General features: G+C 42.9%; 1 protein-coding gene across 2 annotated transcripts in view; it reads right to left on the bottom strand.

Moving 5' to 3' along the window:
• The window catches only part of LOC147429571 (diphthamide synthesis DPH2 family protein), a 94,302-nt gene extending 82,512 nt beyond the window's left edge, over nt 1-11,790 (bottom strand). The window contains exons 1-2 of one of the 2 annotated variants that reach the window (XM_086495835.1): nt 11,585-11,790; nt 11,143-11,345 (exon numbers count right to left, since the gene is read on the bottom strand). In XM_086495835.1, the coding sequence (XP_086351961.1) occupies nt 11,143-11,345; nt 11,585-11,674 (293 nt within the window). In that variant the 5' untranslated portion in view covers nt 11,675-11,790. The remainder of the gene's footprint in view (nt 1-11,142; nt 11,346-11,584) is intronic. The other variant, XM_086495834.1, reaches the window with a different exon arrangement.
• Nucleotides 11,791-21,409: the final 9,619 nt, after the last annotated feature.

The following is a 21,409-nucleotide window of genomic DNA, read 5'->3' as shown; positions in this document are numbered from 1 at the left end:
GATCTTCCACGGGTGTCTTGATGCACTAAAATTACATACCCGGGCAATCTCATCCAATTAGGAATATTCAGTAATTGACACATCGCAATGCAACACAAGTGCTCACATATGCATGTTACAAGACACAACAAACAACGCTGCTGAGCACTCCCCCGAGACAAACGGTCTACGATATGAAGCTACTCAACGACTACCTCGTCACTCCCCCCGCAAATAACCTAAAAAGGTCCGGGCCATGAGCTCAGAGGACTGTACAACCAAACGCTCCCCAGACCGCAGACTGCAGTCTGCGTCGCTCGGAGGTTCAAGCATACAACCAAACGCTCCCCAGGCATCGGCCTAGGGAGCGTTTGGAGGTTCAAGCATACAACCAAACGCTCCCCAGGCATCGGCCTGCGTCGTTCGGAGGTTTTCTAGCATACAACGAAACACTCCCCAGGCATCGGCCTACGTCGTTCGGAGGTTCAAACAATATCAAGACAATATTTCTCACTTCTCCACTCGGGAGTAAAAATCACCAATCAATGAAACCAGTATTGAAACCAGAGTCAAACATTTCAAATCGGCACCAAGACAGGTTTGAAACAGATAGCATCCATTTCAAATAAAGTTCAAACAATACTTTCTCAAACAATGTTCAAAAGTATCCAAGTAGAAAACAACTAGAGAGGTCATTCGGGGTTTTGTTCGGACAATCGAACTTTGAGGACAACGGGCTTGCCCTTCTGCATCACGGTGATGGTTCGGTTCCGGACCTGGAGAGTTGCATCATTTTTGTCGTGCCAGGGCATGCCCAAGAGAGCGTCGCAATTGCCCAACTTCATAATGTGGAAATCGGCTTTTCCATGATAATCTTGTATAGTCACTGGAAGTGCACCAATGAGCGGTACCACTTTCTGAGTTTGCCCCGTGGCTAGCTCAGCTTCAATTTCTCCACCCTCTGCATCATAATCAAAGTGCATCTGCTTCAAGAATTCTGGATGGATGAAGTTCTCCATAGCTCCGGGGTCAAAGAAAATAAGGGCTTTCAAGCAGTTGACTTTTCCATAAGCTCTGCATAATTCATTAAAACTCTCGAGGTGTATACCATAAATATCGGGTACTAGTCTAATAGCAGGTCTAGGCTTCTTGGCCGGAGGTGGCCGCGGGGATCTGTCTGTCGTGGGAGCATAAGGTTGCACTGAGGACGTCGAGGCTCGCTCAGAACATGTATTGAACGTATGCCCTGTTTAGAAACATTCGAAGCATCGGCCTTCTTGTAACAAGGCGTCTCGTTGAAGTTGTGTCAAACGAGGCCGTTGAGGTTGGTTTTCACGGGATTCTCGAGAATTTGTTCGTTGTTGCCGGGAGTTCTGGTTAGTGGCCGAAGATTCTTCTGTGGTAAACTCCAACTTTCCTTTCATGAGCTTGTAGCCGACCGCGGCATGGTCCATAAGCTCTTGCATGGTAGAGACTTGCTTGGAGAGACAATATTCCTGCAAGGGTGATGGTAGTCCAATGGTGTAGCGCTCGCACTGGTCCTCCAAGGGAATGAACTTTAAGGACACCGGAAGGGACACGTCGAGAAACCTTTGGTTATAGTCGTCCATGGTTTCGGTGGCAAGCATTTTCAAGTTGCCCGACTCTGCCAAAATCCGGACTTCAAACATTGAAGTCGTGTAACTACGTGCAAAAACTGTCTTGAAAGCTTGCCAGGTCCTTGGAGCATGCTGTTGTGTCGCGATTGAACTCCACCATTGCATAGCATTATCTTTAAGAAATCCCGCTGCTCGAGAAATCTTGGATTCTTCTGTATAGTTCCCCAAAGCATAGATGTTGTCGAATTGCTGTAGGAACTGCAATGCTTTCTTGAGATCTTTCACCCCGGAAAAAGTGAAGAATTTGATTGTCGTCCCACCATCTTTGAAATCTTTGGGTTGGTTAGGCGCATGTCCCGGGTATGGATAATAAGGGTATCCATATGGGCTCCAAACATTGTAGCCTAGTGGCGGTGGTGGTGGAAGTGGGGGCAATGGTGGTGGCAAAGGTGGTTGCACTGGATCAGGGTCAGATGGTTGCACCATATTCCTGAAGACTCCCCCGATCAGAACAAACGGCTGAGAAGGTTGCCGATTGGACGCTCTCGTACTTTTTGGTGCCAGAGGAGGAGGTACCACCTGGGGCATCAGAGGGGGTAACATATAGTTCAAAAATTATTGAAAACTTTGCAGCATCGAAAGATTCTCCTGAGGATGCCGCGAAAGAATGTCGTGAAGCTCGTTGAGCAGAAACTGCAAATATTCTGCTAAATCCATGAATTCCAAGTATTGGGTTCTTAATTGGCATATGCCCTGTAAGACACTACGGTGAAGACGAGAGCGCGCCTGATGCGCGATGAAGTAAGGGTGGGAGTGGCTAATAAGTCCAGGTTGGAGGGCGAAGATACCTCAAATAAAATTCCAATAGCTGAGTCTGCTCTTTTGTAGGACCGGTATGCTTTCAGAAAAGCACACGCCTGATGCTCTGATACCACTGTCACAAGACGGGCACCACGTGCCAATAGAAAAGAACAGACTGAACAAACTTTTAGCGCTTCAATAACAACTGAACTGAGAGAGAGAGAGAGAGAGAGAGAGAGAGACCACACGCGACACGGAGTGGCAGAATTCCACCCCAGAGAGTATTGGCCCCAAACCTTGGCGCCCCTTTCGGTATTTCTTTATATTGCAACAACATAGTACAAGCCGGTACTCGAGACTCTGCACCTCCGTACTGAAGCATGCCAGAGAATGAGCCCTAACCTCATATTTAAAGGCCCTTGGCCTAAAAAGCAGTTTACAGTAAAAAGCCTTCAAACTTAAAAGCTTCTGGTCCAAAAGCAAAGCCAAAAAGCTGTCAGCGCAAATCACGAAAATCCGTACAGCCTGCCACGTCATCATGCCAACGCAATTTTCGGAAAACTGTCACGTTGCCCTTAGGGTTAGGTTTAGGGTTTCTGCAGTTTTTAGGGTTAGGGTTTTCAGAATTAGGGTTTGCAGGTTTTAGGGTTAGGGTTTTCAGAATTAGGGTTTCAGCAGTTAGGGTTTCTGGTAGAAATTAGGGTTTCCATTCTTTAGGCTTTGACACGTCAGTTACAAAAACACGGGTGAAGAGAAGATCCTTCTCAAACACAGATTGCAAGCGAAAGAAAACCTCAAGAACTCAAGAACCCCAAGAACCAAGACCCCAAGAACCCCCAAGTTCCTCGTGAACTTCAGAACCCAAGACCACAAGAACCCACAAGAATCCACGACTTCAGAATGGTCTCACTCAAAGCGGAATGGATACTTCCCTTGGAGGTGATCAGCATGAGAGAGGCGAAGAAGAATTTTCCCCACCAGGAGGGTTTTTCCGACCCTCCCCCTTCCACATCTACGTCAAGGATTGCACTAACTCCTATGGAGGCCTTGGACCAGATGTTTATGAAAAGGAAGTTAGAACGCGAAGCAAGAAATGTAGAAAGAATGGCAGAAATGGAACGCAGACACGCAGAAAGAAATGTAGAAAGAATGGCAGAAATGGAACGCAGACACGCAGAAAGAAAAGCAGAAAGAGACGCAGAAAGAAAGGCAGCCAAAGCAAGACAAGAACAGAGCGACCGACACAGAGTTCTGGCGACTCTTTTCTCAAGTTCAGGCACAGATGCAAGAGATTTGGGGAAAGGAGACTCTCTCAGTCTCTTCTTCTCCAAAGCATGACACACAGGATTAGAATGACAATGATAAGCATGATGATTTGAATGCCAATGATTTGCATGATGATTTGGATGACAATGACAAGCATGATGATTTGCATGATCAAGATGTGATTTCTCACAAGCATGATGATTTGCATGAAGATGATGTGATTGTTCACAAGGTTGATGAGTTAGTTGATGCTTTTTCTAGCGAAGCTAACGTCGTTGCAGATTCGATCAATCACGAAGGATCGATCTTGGCTCTCGAGCCTAGATCCAAAGAACCCCCTCAGGAAGAACCGATCTTGGCTCTCGAGCCTAGGTCCAAAGAACCCTCACAGGAAGTATTATGTGTTCGCATGATTCATACGCACGCATTGTACGAGTGTTTCATTCATGATCATTTCCTGTATTTTACTCGGCATCTTTATGTGATCCCTTTTCCTAGGCATGACATATTGTACGTTGACCACATTTCATTCATGAATGAGCACGGATGTATGCGGATTGTTCATGAAAAGCTGAAAAGTATGCATTCAAGGAAGTCCCATTTCATGTCTCTTCCTTGGCATGACACAGTTGTAGAAAGAGCACATGAAAGTATGAGCACCAAGCATGGGCATTTCCGTTGTGAATTGCCACAGTTGATTGCTCTAGATCATAAGAGAAAGATTCGATCTCATTGTTTGCGTGTGTGTGGTGAACGGTTTGGCACTTCTTTTCTTTGTTCATCTACATGCATGCACAGTCTTTGAGGAAGACAAGATTTTTTCCACTCACTCTACATGGAATAGGTATGTTCATGTTTTTGTGTTGGAAGTGGTTTCAGGAATTTTCAGCCATGGAGATTCTTGAAGAAGAAAGAAGCATGACTCTAGACGAAGTTGAAGCATCGAAGGAGCCACAGAAGACTTTGTGTCGCTTTCGGCGCGGCCCAAAGAAGCAAGCGTTGCAGACCTTTATGAAGTTCAAGTACAGCACAACCCACACATCAGAGTGGGCCGGCGAAGGGTCCCTTCCAGGAATCCGGATGCTATTGGCGATCTCCCTCACAGCCATACAGTTCGGTACCAGTACCTCACTTTGAAAAGGAGGGGATGTCACGTGACACATCCAACCCTATGTGTGCGTGGACAAGCTACAGCATGATCAGGGTTCAGTTCAGTCAAGTCAGTCTAGAATAGGAAGTGATCTAGCACTTTTGTGAGTCTGTTCGCAGACCGTGTATGTTCAGACACTTATATTAGATGCATATCCTCTTGTTGCACACAGCAAGATCATAAGCATTCCCATCAAAATCCATTAGAATCCTTCAGGGGAATTTTCCAATGCATTTAGCCTATTTTACCTATTTTTGACATTTTTCACTTATTATTTTTAAGTGACATTTGTTGGAAAGTAGATAGGGCAAATTGAGTAAGTTTGTATATAAGCAAACCTAAACTAGCACTAAACGGCAGAAGACGCAGCAGGAGCCCAAGCTCAACAGGCAACTTCTCAGCAAGACCCTTCCTCCAAGCAAAGACCCTCTCTCCCCTAGCGTTTTCCATCAAGCATCATCGCCAACAGATTTGCAGTCCCTAGCATTTTCAGCAACAAGGTCCTCATCGCCAGGAGCTCCCACAGCCTAGCGTTTTTGCAACAGTTGCCATCGCCAACAGATCCCCATGCCTAGCGTTTTTCAGCAATGAAGCAACAACAGATTTCAGCCTTGAGCGTTTTTGGACAGCAGATAAAGACCTTCAGTTTTCAGCCCTAGTGTCGGCCTCGTCATCTCCGTCGTCGTCACCGACATAGCCTAGACTTGCATCAGTCACATGTATCATCATTGTACCAGTTTGTGCAATCAATAGTAGACCACTCTCGCCGACGAGAGTGGGGCCTTTGGAGAAGGTTTTTACGTCTCTAGTTTCGTATTTCTCTTCTCTCTCTATCTCTCAGTCTCATGCACTTCCATTCACTGTGTCCATTCACTTTGTTTGTGTCCATTGCACTCTCTCACTAAAGGAACGGAAGGCTCTCCCTTCCGCAAGTAAAAGGAACCTTGAGCACAGTTCGGAGCACTCATCTTGAGCAAAGTTCAAACATTCATTCCACTGCACCTAACATGCAGTGAGAGAGAGGTGCTGGGAGCTCGTATGCGGCCTGCTGACACTCTGGTTCATCTGGCGGGCCTGCTGCTTCAGCATCATTGAGGCTCGCCCTGTACCACCAGCAAAGACAGTTCGAGATTTTTGGCTAGAGTTGATCCATACTCTCAGGGGACAGTTTGAGAGACTCCAGGGCAGCTCCTACCGCATGCAGGAGCGTAGAGAGGCTTTCCTTCGACTTTGGCGCCCTGGGCCTTTCTTTACCATGGTCCACTGTGTGCTCAGATGGCACTACCATCCACCTACGTGGCTTTTCCCTCCTCCCATCTCCTGATTTAGCCTCATTGTACATATGTTGTTTTTTCATTGGGAGAGTCTCTGTCACGTGACACATCCCAACCCTATGTGTCCGTGGACAAGCTATACCACAGCAGGGTTCAATCAGTTCAGTCAAGTCTAGATTAGCAGTGATCTGACACTTTTGTGAGTCTATTCGTAGACCGTGCATGCCCAGTCACTTAGCATAGATGCATATCCTCCGGTTGCACACAGCATGATCATCGGAATTCCCATCAGAATCCATTAGCATCAGTTAGGGGAATTTTTCAGTGCATTTAGCCTATTTTCCTATTTATTGGGATTTTCACTTATTATTTTTAAGCGACTTTCCAACAAAAGTAGGTAGGGCAATTTTGCTAAGTTAATATATAAGCAAACCCAAGTTAGCACTTTCTGGCAGAACAGGCAGCAGGAGCACCTTGCTCAACAGGTAACTTCTCAGCAAGACCAACCCCTGCGACTACTCTGGCGTTTTCTCCACAGAAGACCTAGCGTTTTTGCATCAGATCAGCCTTGGCGATTTGTGCACAGCAGATCAGCCCCGGCGTCATCACGACACAGCAGATCAGCCTAGCGTTTTTGCATTTGCAAAACCCCGGCGACAGAAGGACCAATTTCAGCCCCTGGCGTTTTTGGATTTCAGCAGCAAATTAAGACCGGCATTATTCACCAAAAGTGTAGCAGATTCAGCCCGTAAAGACCATCAGTTTTCAGCCCTAAGAAACCTCATTTTTCAGCCAAGAAAACGCAGCCAAAACAGTCATTTTCAGCCACCGAAACAGTCCCGAAATTCAGCGATTAGATCATCTCAGATTTCAGCCATCGTCGTCGTCGTCGTCGCCGTCACCGTCGTCATCATCGGCATAGACCAAGTTGCATAGTCCATTGCATACGCATTGTACACCTTTGTGCAATCAAAGAATAGACCACTCTCGCTGACGAGAGTGGGGCCTTCGGAGGAGGGTTTTACAACCTCTCGGGTGTCGTATCTCTTCTCTCTCCTTCTCTCAGTCTCATTCACTTGCACGCACAGTGTCCACTCACTTTGTGTTGTGATCATAGCACTCTACAAGACGGAAGGCTCTCTCCTTCCCTAAGAACTAAAAGGAACCTTGAGCGATAAAGATCACTAATCTTGAGAAAATACAACATTCATTCCGCTGCACCTAACATTGGTATCAGAGCTTTGAAAGTGTTCTGCATTACTTAAGGAAAGAACCACAAGAATTTTTTTTTTGCTTGTTGCGATCGCACGAACCCAAGTTTACTTGGGCTTGGCGATTCCTAATCGTGTTTTGTTGAAGAGTGACAGGAATCCCAAGAAAGAAGGGCTTGTCCAGCCTCCCCTTGTGTCTCTTTTCACTCATTTAGAGCGGACCGTGCACTTAGCGGCCGGCCAATCGACGTGAGGTGGGAAAAAGCAACCTTGGTGTGAGCGCAAGGCCGCCAAGGGGTAAGACCCCCAAGAACTCAAGAACCCGAAGAACCCTAGATTCTCACGAATCAAGGACCCCAAGAACTCAAGAACCTCAAGAACTCTAGATTCTCACAAATCAAGGACCTCAAGAACCTGAAGAACCCAAGTTCCTCGTGAACTTAAGAACCCAAGACCCCCCAAGAACCCAAGTTCCTCGAGAACTTAAGAACCCAGACCACAAGAACCCACAAGAACCCACGACTTCAGAATGGTCATCACTCGAAGCGGAATGGATACTTCGCTTGGAGGCGATGAGCATGAGAGAGGCGAAGAAGAATTTTCCCCACCAGGAGCATCTACGACAAAGATTGCACCAACTCCTATGGAGGAGTTGAAGCAGTTGTTTCTGGAAAGGAAGTTAGAACGCGAAGCAAGAGATGCAGAAAGAATGGCAAAATTTGATCGTGAATGCAAAGAAAGAAAAGCAGAAATGGAACGCAGACACGCAGAAAGAAAAGCAGAAATGGATCGCAGGCACGCAAAAGACAAAGCAGAAAGAAAAGCAATACAAGAACAAAGCGACCGACAAAACAAAGAGTTTTGGCGACTCTATTCTCAAGTTCAGGCACAGATGCAAGAGATTTGGGGAAAGGAGACTCTCTCAGTCTCTTCTTCTCCAAAGCATGACACACAAGATTGGCATGATTGTGCAAAGCATGATGATGATTTGATTGACAATGACTTGCATGATGATTTGAAGCACAATGATAAGCATGATGATTTGGATGCCAATGATTTGCATAATGATTTAGATGACAATGGACACATCCCAACCCTATGTGTCCGTGGACAAGCTATACCACAACAGGGTTCAGTCAGTTCAGTCAAGTCTAGATTAGCAGTGATCTGACACTTTTGTGAGTCTATTCGTAGACCGTGCATGCCCAATCACTTAGCATAGATGCATATCCTCCGGTTGCACACAGCATGATCATCGGAATTCCCATCAGAATCCATTAGCATCAGTTAGGGGAATTTTCCAGTGCATTTAGCCTATTTTCCTATCTATTGGGATTTTCACTTATTATTTTTAAGCGACTTTCCAACAAAAGTAGGTAGGGAAATTTTGCTAAGTTGATATATAAGCAAACCCAAGTTAGCACTTTCTGGCAGAAGAGGCAACAGGAGCACCTTGCTCAACAGGCAACTTCTCAACAAGACCAACCCCCGCGACTACTCTGGCGTTTTCTCCACAGAAGACCTAGCGTTTTTGCATCAGATCAGCCTTGGCGATTTGTGCACAGCAGATCAGCCCCGGCGTCATCACGACACAGCAGATCAGCCTAGCGTTTTTGCATTTGCAAAACCCCGGCGACAGAAGGACCAATTTCAGCCCCTGGCGTTTTTGGATTTCAGCAGCAAATTAAGACCGGCATTATTCACCTAAAGTGTAGCAGATTCAGCCCGTAAAGACCATCAGTTTTCAGCCCTAAGAAACCTCATTTTTCAGCCAAGAAAACGCAACCAAAACTATCATTTTCAGCCACCGAAACAGTCCCGAAATTCAGCGATTAGATCATCTCAGATTTCAGCCATCGTCGTCGTCGTCGTCACCGTCGTCATCGGCATAGACCAAGTTGCATAGTCCATTGCATACGCATTGTACACCTTTGTGCAATCAAAGAATAGACCACTCTCGCCGACGAGAGTGGGGCCTTCGGAGGAGGGTTTTACAACCTCTCGGGTGTCGTATCTCTTCTCTCTCCTTCTCTCAGTCTCATTCACTTGCACGCACAGTGTCCACTCACTTTGTGTTGTGATCATAGCACTCTACAAGACGGAAGGCTCTCTCCTTCCCTAAGAACTAAAAGGAACCTTGAGTGATAAAGATCACTAATCTTGAGAAAATACAACATTCATTCCGCTGCACCTAACAGTCTCCCCTTATGATTGTTGTAGCCCTCTCTAGTAGAGGTGGTTGTAGCCCTATGGACAGTTTCATTAACTAATAGAAGAATCCTTTTCTCGGAAAAAAAAAAGAACTATCCAACTCTTGATGCAAAGTGGATAGAGGAGGAGAACCTAGCAGATTATTTTTGGTTACTAGAGCTCTACCTTGAGGCTTTTGGTTTAGCACATTCTATTCCTAAAGTGCACATAGAATTAGTGGGTTGAATCTGGGGGTGCATGGTGCTATACGAGAGGGGAGCCACTGCACTCCTTTGTCACAGATTGCTTAGATGGAATGAAGTCACTTGTTACATCTGCTCTTTTATGTGTGAGTATGTGTCGAAAAGATGAAATGTATGCAACATTTTGTCTGACGATTGATATAATGAATTCAGTGCATCTAGACATTGGCTAGAGATTGATGAGATTTGGATGTGATGGCTAAATAATTCATGAATGTGATCCTAGTGCATCAAGAGTTCTATCTTGATGAGATAATTGAATACTGACCTTAGTGCATCAAAAGTTCCAAGGATGAGATGGCTGGATAGTCACCTATGTGCATCAACAGCTCTGGATTAGAGGAGATGATTAGATTGAGTGTTAACTGTTTGCGTCTGAGTGTTCCATGTAAACTATGTGAATGTTGATCCGAAATCCTTTGAGGATTGGGATTTGCGTGGATGCATGCTTTGAAATGTACTGTCTTGTGGGGATGGTTATTGGCATAATGTGAATATGATAGTAACAAGATTTAGTAGCTCAAGACATTCGTGAAAAAATCAACAAGATCTGGATGTGATTGCTAAATAAGTTACAATGATCAAGATTCGTATCTGAAATCTCAATGGAGATAATGATGTGAATGTGATGTGATTGTTCAATGACTAGTGACTTTGTGCAAGTGCTAGATGTGTGCAGTCCGATGCATGTGTGCGCATAGAGTCGGTGTCTCTACAAAGCTAGCTTCTATTCTTTTGACTATTTGTGGGTGTAATCGAGGGCGATTACTTTTCTTTCAAGAGGGGGGTACATCACAAATATGATGATAAGGCATTTCAACTTAGAAGGAGCTGTTTAAGCGCCCAAAAGTGGCCAAAATATATCAAAACCAATTTTCTCATAAAAATTGATAATGTAGCATGTTGTACAAACGTATGGGGATTCACGGCAGCTTTTTAGGGAATCCCATATTTTTAGGAATTTGCCTTGTGGGAGCCAGCTTTTCATACCTGATGCTTTTTGGCCTTGGGCCTTTAAATATGAGCCTTGGGACCCTCACTGGTAGTCTACAGCACACAGATTGTAGAGGAGGTGCTTCCCATCTATTGTACTTTGTGAATCGTCAATAAAGAAAGAAATATTGAAAAGGGCGCCAATCTTTGGGGGCAGTGCATCCGGAAGCGAAACTCTCTCTCTCTCTCTCTCTCTCTCTCTCTCTCTCTCAAACAAACAAACACACACACACACATATATATATGTCATCTATCTATTCATATGACAGAGACAGAAGTAAATTACATATTTACCCCACTTACGAAAGAGATGAGAGCCAATGCATGCATACACACTTTTAGTTTGAATGTACTCACGGACTAAAAAGAGATGAGAGCCAATGCATCCATACACACTTTTAGTTTGAATGTACTCACGGACTAAAGCAAGTATGCCCATAGTGAATGATGCACTCGGCTTGCACATGAGCAGCTGCTATTTCATCCGCACAACAACTCCCATATGTGGTATCAGCTAGCACATACAGTTGTACCAACTCATTTGACTGGATTTTCTTTCTCAATTCATTCCTCAAAGCTGACGACACAACAACAGACGCCTCCAAAAGCTGGTCTGGGAACTGTGTAAGTAAATAGAAAAATTGTTAGGTGATTTGAAGTGGCGAGGACCTGGTTATGCGAGTGCGTAAGCAACATAATTAGGACTAGAAAGACAAATTTTGCCCAAGTTTGCGACTAACTTAGCTTTCAAACTACAGTAATCCAAATTCTTGGTGTGACAAAATCAACAGAGAAAAAATATTCAGAGCGTACGCAATTACGCACATACTCTGACTCTCGATGGAGAAAGAGGAAAAACCTGCAAAGCAACACGGGTGTAACTGTTGCGCAAGATATATAAGGCGGTTTCTTCAATGTCGTACAACTCATGAAGACTGAGCTCCTCCATGTCGCAGATTGTCAAAAATTAAAATGCTTTCCTTCTTCTGCTCATGTTATATGAGTACGACGGCGTTTTTTTCATGCCATTAAGAGTAGAAATGGTCTAGCACCCAATTCAGGTTTACTAATATTTATAGATGCCCTTTAATTAAAAACTATTATGTGAAATAATCATGCATGAAAGTGTAATTAGTTCATGTTAAAGATGTTAACAGGATGTGGTCCATGAGTTACACATCCTGCATTTTGGGATTTTTGTGTGAAGAATGGACTGTAGACAGTGGTAGGTATTTAGGGCTAACATCTTTATCATAAGTAGATAGGAGTATTATATAATGATTCAAGTTGTAAGTGCCTAAAATATGATTTTAGAGTACAAAGTTTCAATCGTGGAAGTTCTTGAGTGATCTATAAGTAATGTGTCAAAAGTATTTGGTGATCTTGTAATGGAAAAGCATCTCTAAAGAAAAGTTGCACACTTGAGATCCATAATATGGAAGATGTTGATAACCAAAGAGTAGGGGGTACCAGCTGAGGGAAATTCACAAAAAAAATTTAGGAGGGCATATTTGATATGAGACGTGCAAAGGATCCGAGGGGAGAAGGGGAGGGAGGGGGAGGGGGAGGGGGATCGCGCAAATGGGAGGCGAAAGAGGGGCGCCAAAGGTGTGGTGGCGGTTTCAGGGGCTATAGAAGTCGTAGGCGGCAAAGGGAGAGGTGAATTTATTTTTTCATAAAGTTAATGTGCAAGCGTTGCACCATATGAGTGCGCATGGGCTTGTGGTTTACAACAGCCTCATGAGAGTGGAACTCAGTTCCAAAGACCTAACATAAGATTCGAAAGAATCTTGCAACAAATGAATAGCACATGTTGTCGAATAGCACAAGTTGCCAATGGTTATCTTAAATTTATACAATATGTAGTGACATCAAGATTACTATTGCTAGTCATGCTACATTAATGTGGTTATGGTGGGAGGTGCAGCATTATGTTATATGCAATGAGTGAAGCCATTCTTGAAAACGAATGTTTGTTTTATGATCCCTTGCTAAGAAACTATCCTTGATCTTTAAAGTTAAGATGTCTATGAGGTTGGATAACGATGAAGGATGAGAAATACACAAGTAACTGACTGCAACATTCCTCATTTTGAAAACAAAAATGTATTCTACCAAAAGGAGCACACTACCAAAGCAACATTCTTAGATGCTTGTCTACAAAATTTACTTTGGTTCAACTGGTTAATTTTGTATTTCGGTGAATCTTTGTCCACAACTGTCATATTTATTTCCACAAATTTGCTCCTCCACCATAAGGCGAGAGTATATCCGCCCATATCCCTCGAGGTAAGATGTCAATCATCTACACACACACCCCATCACTCAAGTTAGTTAGAATGATAAAATCAAGATTCAAATTCAATTATTATATCTTCAAAACAATATGTATTATATCAAAATCAAATTTTTATAATCACAGAAGACCAAAACGATACATAGTGTTTCTAGGGAGACACATAAATACGAAAGGTCCAATGAAACAATTTTTGGTTCCTACAACTGAGGTTCTATCCCTATATTTGTTCACATCTTGGGTGTCAAAGTTTAGCACTTCAACTTGTGCACTAAAAGTCACGTCTTTCTTTTTGTACCATTCTTCCCCCCGTGATACATCCTTAGGTGATAATCCAGTAAAGCAGTTTACATGAGCATGTCGTTTGTTTACATCATTTCTGTAGACGTACCTACTCGAGTTTACTGCTATTGGTTGTGCTCGGGCAAAGTCACCAATGCACCTTGGTTTCTCGTAGTCATCAAGGGTAATGGTAACATTGTGAGGGTTGTATTTGAGGATAGGTCCATAGATTCTATTGAACCAATCTTGGGGTACATAATAGAATTGGTTGCTGCCATTTGACTTCTTCCACACTCTGATTATGACCTTCTCACAAAAATTGTATCTTTGGTTTAACATAAGGGCCTTCTTACTAAGTAAAAGTTCACGATTTGGTATTTCCAAAAGAGAGCATAAGTTAAGGTAAAGAACATATCCTTGCACTTTAATATCGCATTCTTGGATCTTTTCCTTCACCCAAGTTGTGGGTTGGTCATAAACCTATCAGGCACTTGTGTTCGATGCTCAGGTTGAGCTTCAACATAGAGCTCACATGCTATGTAAGTGTTGGGTACAAGGTAGTCTCTAGTCCCCTTTGAAACTCGAATCACTTCAAATCCCCAATGGAGACTGAATCCAACCGCATAATTGAAAAAGACTCTTTGTGCAAAGTCACTCAGGAGTTCATCTAGACAATTAAGAAGATCCATCTAAAACAAGATAATGAGAGAGAGAAAACTTAGTACACATGTGAACCAAAGCTGAGTCTACACTTCCTTTATTCATCAAAATTTGGTTTTTATGGTTTCATTACAATATTATGGGTGTCTTGGAGCTAATTCTCTAGATATTCTTTTAACTCTCATAACAAGGTATTCTCTCAGACCTCCCACGCGACAACATGGTCTGTAGTTATCTTCCAACTTTTCTTTTCCTATGATAGCTGCTGCAAGAGCTTCAAACTTCTTAGCAACTTCAGCAATTCCTAACATTTGGAAAGCATCGCCAAGTAGTAGAACATGTCTTCTAGGCCTAGCCATATTCTGAGTTGAAGTAGTCCGAGGTTGGCAAACCAATCTCTTGAACTGTTGTCAATGTAGATGAAGAATTGACGGAAAGGTTCTTGGTGATGGGTAAGGTAACTACGGTCAACACTCTTCCAACAAGTTGTGCTTCCTCATATGCCAAAGACTTTGGTTCCAATTTCTAAGTAAAAGAGTTCACGTTCATCCTTAATCGTGTCGCCATATTGTTGAACATTATGGCCAAAACCTCATTCCACTGGCTAAAGCATTCAGACGTCACTCTGGGAGCCATTTATTACTACAAAAACAAACATTCAAAGATTTTACAAAGATGTTGTTTGAACACTTCAACCATTACTCAAACCAAACACTTTCACTCAAGAAGACGCGTCAAACAAGTACCACCAACCAATGTCACTTATAGATGCATTATGAATATAATATCTTTTCTCAAATAGTATGCATGAATTCGTGCATGATGCATAACTAACCATACTAGTATCAGGATTTAGGCTATCCCCATAACCTTAAGCATTGGCGTTGATACTAGGTGAGAGATACCCCTCCCTGGGGTCTATGCACAAAATACACAATTTACACTTTTATACAATTTTCAATATACATCAGAGTTGCGGACGCATTTGCATAGGGGAGGAGTTCTCAGCACCCGACCAAGCATGGAGTTTAGGCCATGATCCGGGCTGCATCCAGAGGTACCTAGCGACTAGTGCTACCCCTGAATGGGTGTTATGAATGAAAGCGTACTCAAGAAAAATATAACACTGTGGAAGGTGAATATATGTGTACACCGCGTTGCGGGAAAAGAGAGAGAGAGAGAGAGAGAGAGAGAGAGAGAGAGAGAGAGAGAGAGAGAGAGAGAGAGAGAATATAGTGGAGGGTGAAATAGAGTGCAAAAAGACATGAGAAGATGACAACAGAGAATCTTTAAATGCACATCTAAATGGAACAGACAACCATGTATTAATGCAATGATAAAATCTGGGTATACCATAACATCAAAAAGTTTATGACAAAACAACTAGTAGAACACCGGACCCTGTGTAGGGATCGATCGGTCCACCCATCCACTTTTTCTCTACTATAGATAGATAGAATTTCACTTTGCCAGGAGCGAGCCAGAACACCTCCAACCTACCCGAGCCAGACATAGGCTGAGGCTGCTTCACCTCCCTCCATGAACCCAAGCTCTGAAAGGATCCCAAGTACCAGTAGGTGATAGGGTATCAACACCAACCATACTAGTTTAGGCACCATGCCTCTTCGATGCCCAGCACTGGGTGTTTAGGCAAAGCCAAGGAAAAATCCCCGACACGTTAGCCTTGTAGGTCATTCAACCCTCGACGCACTAACCGTGTAGATGAGCCTAACAAAAAGAAGAAGAACTATGCAACACCCCCGATCCAGCAAAGCCCCAGGTCAGCGACCCTTTAGTCTAAGGCTAATTGATGTAGGTGATCCTAGTCTTGTAGCGACGCTTCCATGAGAAACATAACACATGAGTCCAATCACAATAACACTTCCCAGATGCACAAACAATCTTTTCCAAGCAGTTAGAATGTACAGGGTCTCTACCCTTACACATTTTCCATAAACCATCCAAATCACTTGATGATCCAATTCCAAAACCATAACCCATAATCCAATCACATGACACGGGCGAGCACTCCACCCAGCTTGGGTGAGGTACGACCAATTCTACATAATCACTTTAGAACATAACATGGCAGCAAAAGTTTTGGCAGCATAACCAAATTCAGAAAAAACCATGAGTCACACCGGCTTACACCATAGAATATCAACCACAATCCATAAGGGAATCTCAGCCCTTGACCATGAATCATAATCACACTGAACCAACTCCAAAACTTGGAGTTTGACACATCCCCTACAATCATTCGGAGTCTACACACATGTTACCCTTAAGAAGTGATTCTTTCATGCATAAAAAGAGTCTGACCAGCAACTAATCATAATATAAAAATCCAATTTTGATCACATCCAATCATGCAAAGTTGATGCATCACATCTGCACTTCACCTCCCTAGCACTTCACATCTGCACTTCACCTCCCTATCACATAGAGCTAGTTTTAACCTATGAAGGTGGAAAGCAATCACAACCATGCATATGAGGCATCCACATCAATCCATGAGTTCCCATACATCATATGATAACATTCCATCACCATAAACATGATGCAAAATAGCTCCGATCTCTAGGTCAACCATAAACCATAATTTCACACATATGCAAAAAACAAAATTTTGGCATTTTTGGGAGTATGAAAAACATGCAGTTGAAAGAATTTGGCCTCAAACCAATGCATCAAGCTCAGCTCCATAATATATACTATCACTCTATCATATCACTTCACCTATATAGTACTCACGCGACAAACGGTAACCCCAACAGAAAGCCAATTAATTCATTTTTTACTATGCGGTTTGAGATGTTTAATCATATACTCCTACATAAGTTTATGGCCATCTAATAATTAAAATCAACTCACCAAAACAAACCATAGAACATTTAAAAACAGCTCGGTTGACTCACGACGTCATATGGTATCCCCCCCTTGGTAGCACCCCTACGCGTGTAGGTAAAACCGGTTATAGAGCGATTAATAACTCGCATTCCCGAAGTGATAACGGAGACCTAAATTCATTTATCATCAAGTTTTTCAATTGGTTAAGTGGGTTTGCCCATTCGATGAATCTATGTAGTGGTTCTCTAAGGAGCCTGGAGTCAAGTTTTGATTTGTGCAGTGGGCAGCAAGCTGTTTTTTGGCCATATCTCTTATCTCGTGCGTGTTTTTCACATAACACCAAAGAGAGAAAATGTTCTAAATGATGTGTTTTATCTCTGGTATGTAGGGTTTGGACTGATTCATAACGGTTTGTGATTTATGACCAAAAAAGTGTTCCTATCGTCTCTATGACGTGAAACAAAAAGCGTTTTTTATGCATGCACGTGACCATAAATGCATCATGTGTATAAATCAACGCGTTAAACATGATGAAATAATAATGGGGTAACTTCGTATGTACTCGGTTGATCCATACATGCACTTGTATGCAAAAAAACAATCACCGAGAGGGTGACTACTCAGAAAAACGACACAAAGAGAGAGAGAGAGAGAGAGAGAGAGAGAGAGAGAGAGAGAGAGAGAGAGATGATGGCTATGGAGTTTAGAGCTTCTCACCGTGCTTTAGAATCGATTAAGGACTGTCGAAAGGCTTCTTGCTTTCCGCAAGAGAGCGGTGATGAGAGCTAGGTAGAAGTATACGCCACGAGAGCTTCTAGAGTGCGCGTACATCGTGAAACGAGAGAGAAGATAATAAGCAAGTAGAGAGAGAGAGAGAGAGAGAGAGAGTGTGTGTCCTTATTCTTCTTCTTCTTCTCGAGAGAGAGAAGAGCTTATGGAGATGTTGATGAAGAGCTTGCACCGCTCCGTACAATAGATATGTATAGCCTTGCGGTAGTAGACGCAACAAACGGCACTGAAAACTGAACACTAACCGGCAAGTTATAGGCAAGTGTAGCAGGCTGGAGTATGTCCTAAGCAGATAGGTAGCGCTAGTTTTCAGCCTGGAATAGCCTCTAGCTTTTGGAAAAAAGCTTCAGTTTTTCCTAAAAACAAGCCTTTGCTTTTGGTGGTCAACTCTCCCACTTACCGTTCAATTTTTACAGCAAAATTGACCAAAGAGCAGTATCTGGCCAACTAATGGAAATCGTAGCTAGATTTTGCCACACCGTAATGTCCCGACATAATTATGACTTTCCCGTACTGCCCCGGTGTATTTACGGTACTGCTTTTTATAAAACTATTTCCCATAAAAATCCCGTCTAGTCCCGTTTTTGCTTCGAGTGATCATTTTTAAATCCGATAGAGACTAAAATTAATATTTTTATGTTTATGTCATCATAAAAAGTACATTGCTTTTAAAAAATGCCGAAAAGCACGAAAAGCAAAAAAAAATCAATTTTTAAAAAAATTGAACCACGGGTTCTCCTAATCCACTGAATAAGAAAGCGGATTCACTTTTCACTAAAAAGCACTAAAAATCATAAAAAGCTATAAATAGCATTAAAAGCACTCAAAAGGCAAATTTTTATAAAATTGAACCATAGCTTCCCGGAACACGTAGATTAAGGATCCGACTTTGCTTTTTGCAAAAAAGCACCTAAAAGCATAAAAAAACATGAAAAAACTAAAAATAACGGATTTTTCCAAAATTGAACCAAACGTCCATCTAACTTACAAACATGGAAACGACCTTGGTTTTTACTTCAGAACCTTCCAATACTATCAATCAAGCATCTTAAGTCAAAATTTGACAAGAAAAAATATTGAAAGCTATTTTTCTTATTTTTAGAAGAGATCCAAAAATTGGGGATCTTATAGAAATACCCCACCACTTGAACCTTCCTCGGGGTCTATCTCTCAATTTCCAAGCCCTAAACCCCTGGCATCTCAACAAAAGGATTTACCTAAGAAGACATCCAAGGCTGAATTGACGCCATAAGAGAAATAAAAGGCAAAAAGATACACCTATTAAGACCTCCTCAAAGCTCGTGGATATTCATTTGGTGATGCGTTTGAGGCTATAGATGTCACCTCTATCTCATCATGGGCTACAAAGGACAAAGGGAAGGCTGAAGGAAAGCTTAGGGACCAAGATACACAAAGAAAACCACCAAAAATGCAGTCACCACAACTTGGACTACCAAGGTTGGTACAGATTCCACTTGTACCACAACGGAGACCTTTGGCCAGCCCTTGGAGACCTCCTCTATTAGGTGTGTTGCTAAGTCTAGGGCATCACATTCCACTATCAGGACCACTCCCCATACCATCAACAAGAAACATAATGGCTGATAGTGAAGAGGATGTGAGAGATGCTCATCAGATATTGGACACAATCAGAGCACAATCTCTCACAAGAACTCTCCAGGTAACAAGTCAAAGAGCTAAGGTGGCGGAGTAAGAGCTTGAGGCTCTCACTAAAACACTAAGGGATGCTGAGAGTGAAAGAGACACCCTTACACTGCAGGTGGCAGAGGTCTCAAGCAAGATAAAGAGCCGATATGATGAGAGAGACAAGATAGAAGACAAGCTAGAAGTGGCCAAGGATGAGGTAGTGGAGCTAAAGGGAAAATTAGCGCTCTAAGAACTCACCATCCAAAGCCTCAAAGAAACCCCAAGGGCTGCAAGAGCAAATGCTCAAGCGGATAGCCAGGCTGTGCAGGCCTTGGAAGACCAAATTATAGCACTTCAAAAAGAGCTAAAATTAGATCAATGACAAAGAGTGCACATGGTAGAGGGATCTTTGCCAGCAAAAGAAAGATTAATAAAACAATAGCAAGAGCTCCATAATGAGAATGACAAGCTAAAGAAGCAACTAGAGATGATGCAAGAGCTACTAGTCAATGAAGTAGAAGAGGCTACAAGAAGAGATGAGCTAGTACAACAACAACTATTGAAGCTCCGACAAGAAATAGGGCATAGTGACTTGGGCATCAACGCACAAAATGAGCCCATGGAAATCCATGAAGGTGCAGAAGATCCACAACACGTGGAGGAACATGTACACACGCAAGAAGAGAAGGAACAAACCTTAACGATGGAGGAGGAGGCACGCCTCCAAACTTTGATTGAACAGCCCACAACAGAAGACTGTAAAGCAGCCTTGGAGTGGGAAAAGCGGATGATCCACTCAGTCGGAGTCCAAGGGCTGGCCACAGGTGTACTTAGGGAAGAGTGGATGCAATCATCACTCTCCTACCCTGTCTTAAAGTATGAAGTCTTTACAATAAAGAAAAGAATTGAAGATGAAGGAATGTAGCTAGTGTACGAAGGGGATGTCAAAGAGCCAGAAGCTACAAAGAAGATTGTGGACTCCCAGCCAATGTGGAGAAAAGGGTGGCTCCTCAAGTACTCCAAAGTTCTGAAATACCTGGTGGAAGCCCCCAAAAACATAAGGGATGCCACTTTCATGTTTTGTCAAGTACCTCGAGTACGCTCATGGGCAAACCACGCCAGGCTTTTGAAGCGGCATCCCACCTGGCTAAATAACCTATCAATGCCACCACCTAAGGAGGGAGAGAAAATAAGTGTCTCTTATATGGTGAAAACCCTAAAGGGCACCATTATGATTTTCATTGGCTCTCTTGACCTGACGTGTGTGATGATAAAAAAATATGCAAAACCCTCCTAACTTGCCTCAAAGTGTTTGCACCGTCCAAAGCCACAAGCTCAAGTCTACTCTCAACGGGCGACACGGTCACCAAAATGACTTATGATCTGTCAAAGCAGCCATCCCAGGAGGTGTTACATCTATTCAATCAAAGACTGATGTTCTTGCCAAGCTACCACATGCATGCTTTTGAAGAAGCATTTTACACTGGATTCTTCACTTATGATAGCAGGATGTTTGGCCCAACGGTGAGCATTGACAACATAATATATGAGTCATATCTAAAGCTATTGAAGCCACCAGGCTTCCATTGAGCAAGGGATCTACATGAAGGCACAACAAAGACAAAGACCCATCATGTCAGGGCCGACATGGACACGGAGGGGGGGAGTTGTTGACATCAAAACATGAGAAAGCCCGTTTTTTGTATCATTTAATTTGCCAAACTCAATGTAATTATTTTTTGAGACTCAATCAAGTTTCTAGATTGTAACTTAGTAAAGATGCAGATCAGCCAAACCCACAGTAGACAGTAGGAGGTAATTTTGATAAGTTAGAACCTCCAAGACTGAGGTATAAAAGCCAATTTTTATAACCCTAAGAAGAAGTTTTGAAATAATCATCTTTTGAGCTCAACTAAGCGTGTTGTGACTGTGTGTTTTGTATGAGAGAGTGAGTGAGGTCTTCTTCTACTCTCTATGCACACTATGGAAGCTACAATGTGAAGGCAACTATACCATCATGTTAGCAACGGTAAGAACTATGCTTCAACACCAAGCTTACACAATTCCGGTCTCTTTGCAAAGAGCTGTCCCACGAGCTTCAAAGTGAGTTTTCTCTCTAATTGTGTATCCGTTTTATGATTTCTATATGTCATTGCGTTC

This window comes from Adiantum capillus-veneris, chromosome 22 (genome assembly GCF_014529385.1).
Source record: "Adiantum capillus-veneris isolate H3 chromosome 22, ASM1452938v2, whole genome shotgun sequence".
Lineage (NCBI taxonomy): Eukaryota > Viridiplantae > Streptophyta > Polypodiopsida > Polypodiales > Pteridaceae > Adiantum > Adiantum capillus-veneris.
The sequence above is the reverse complement of the archived record's forward strand: the minus strand, read 5'-3'. Positions and strand labels throughout refer to the sequence as shown.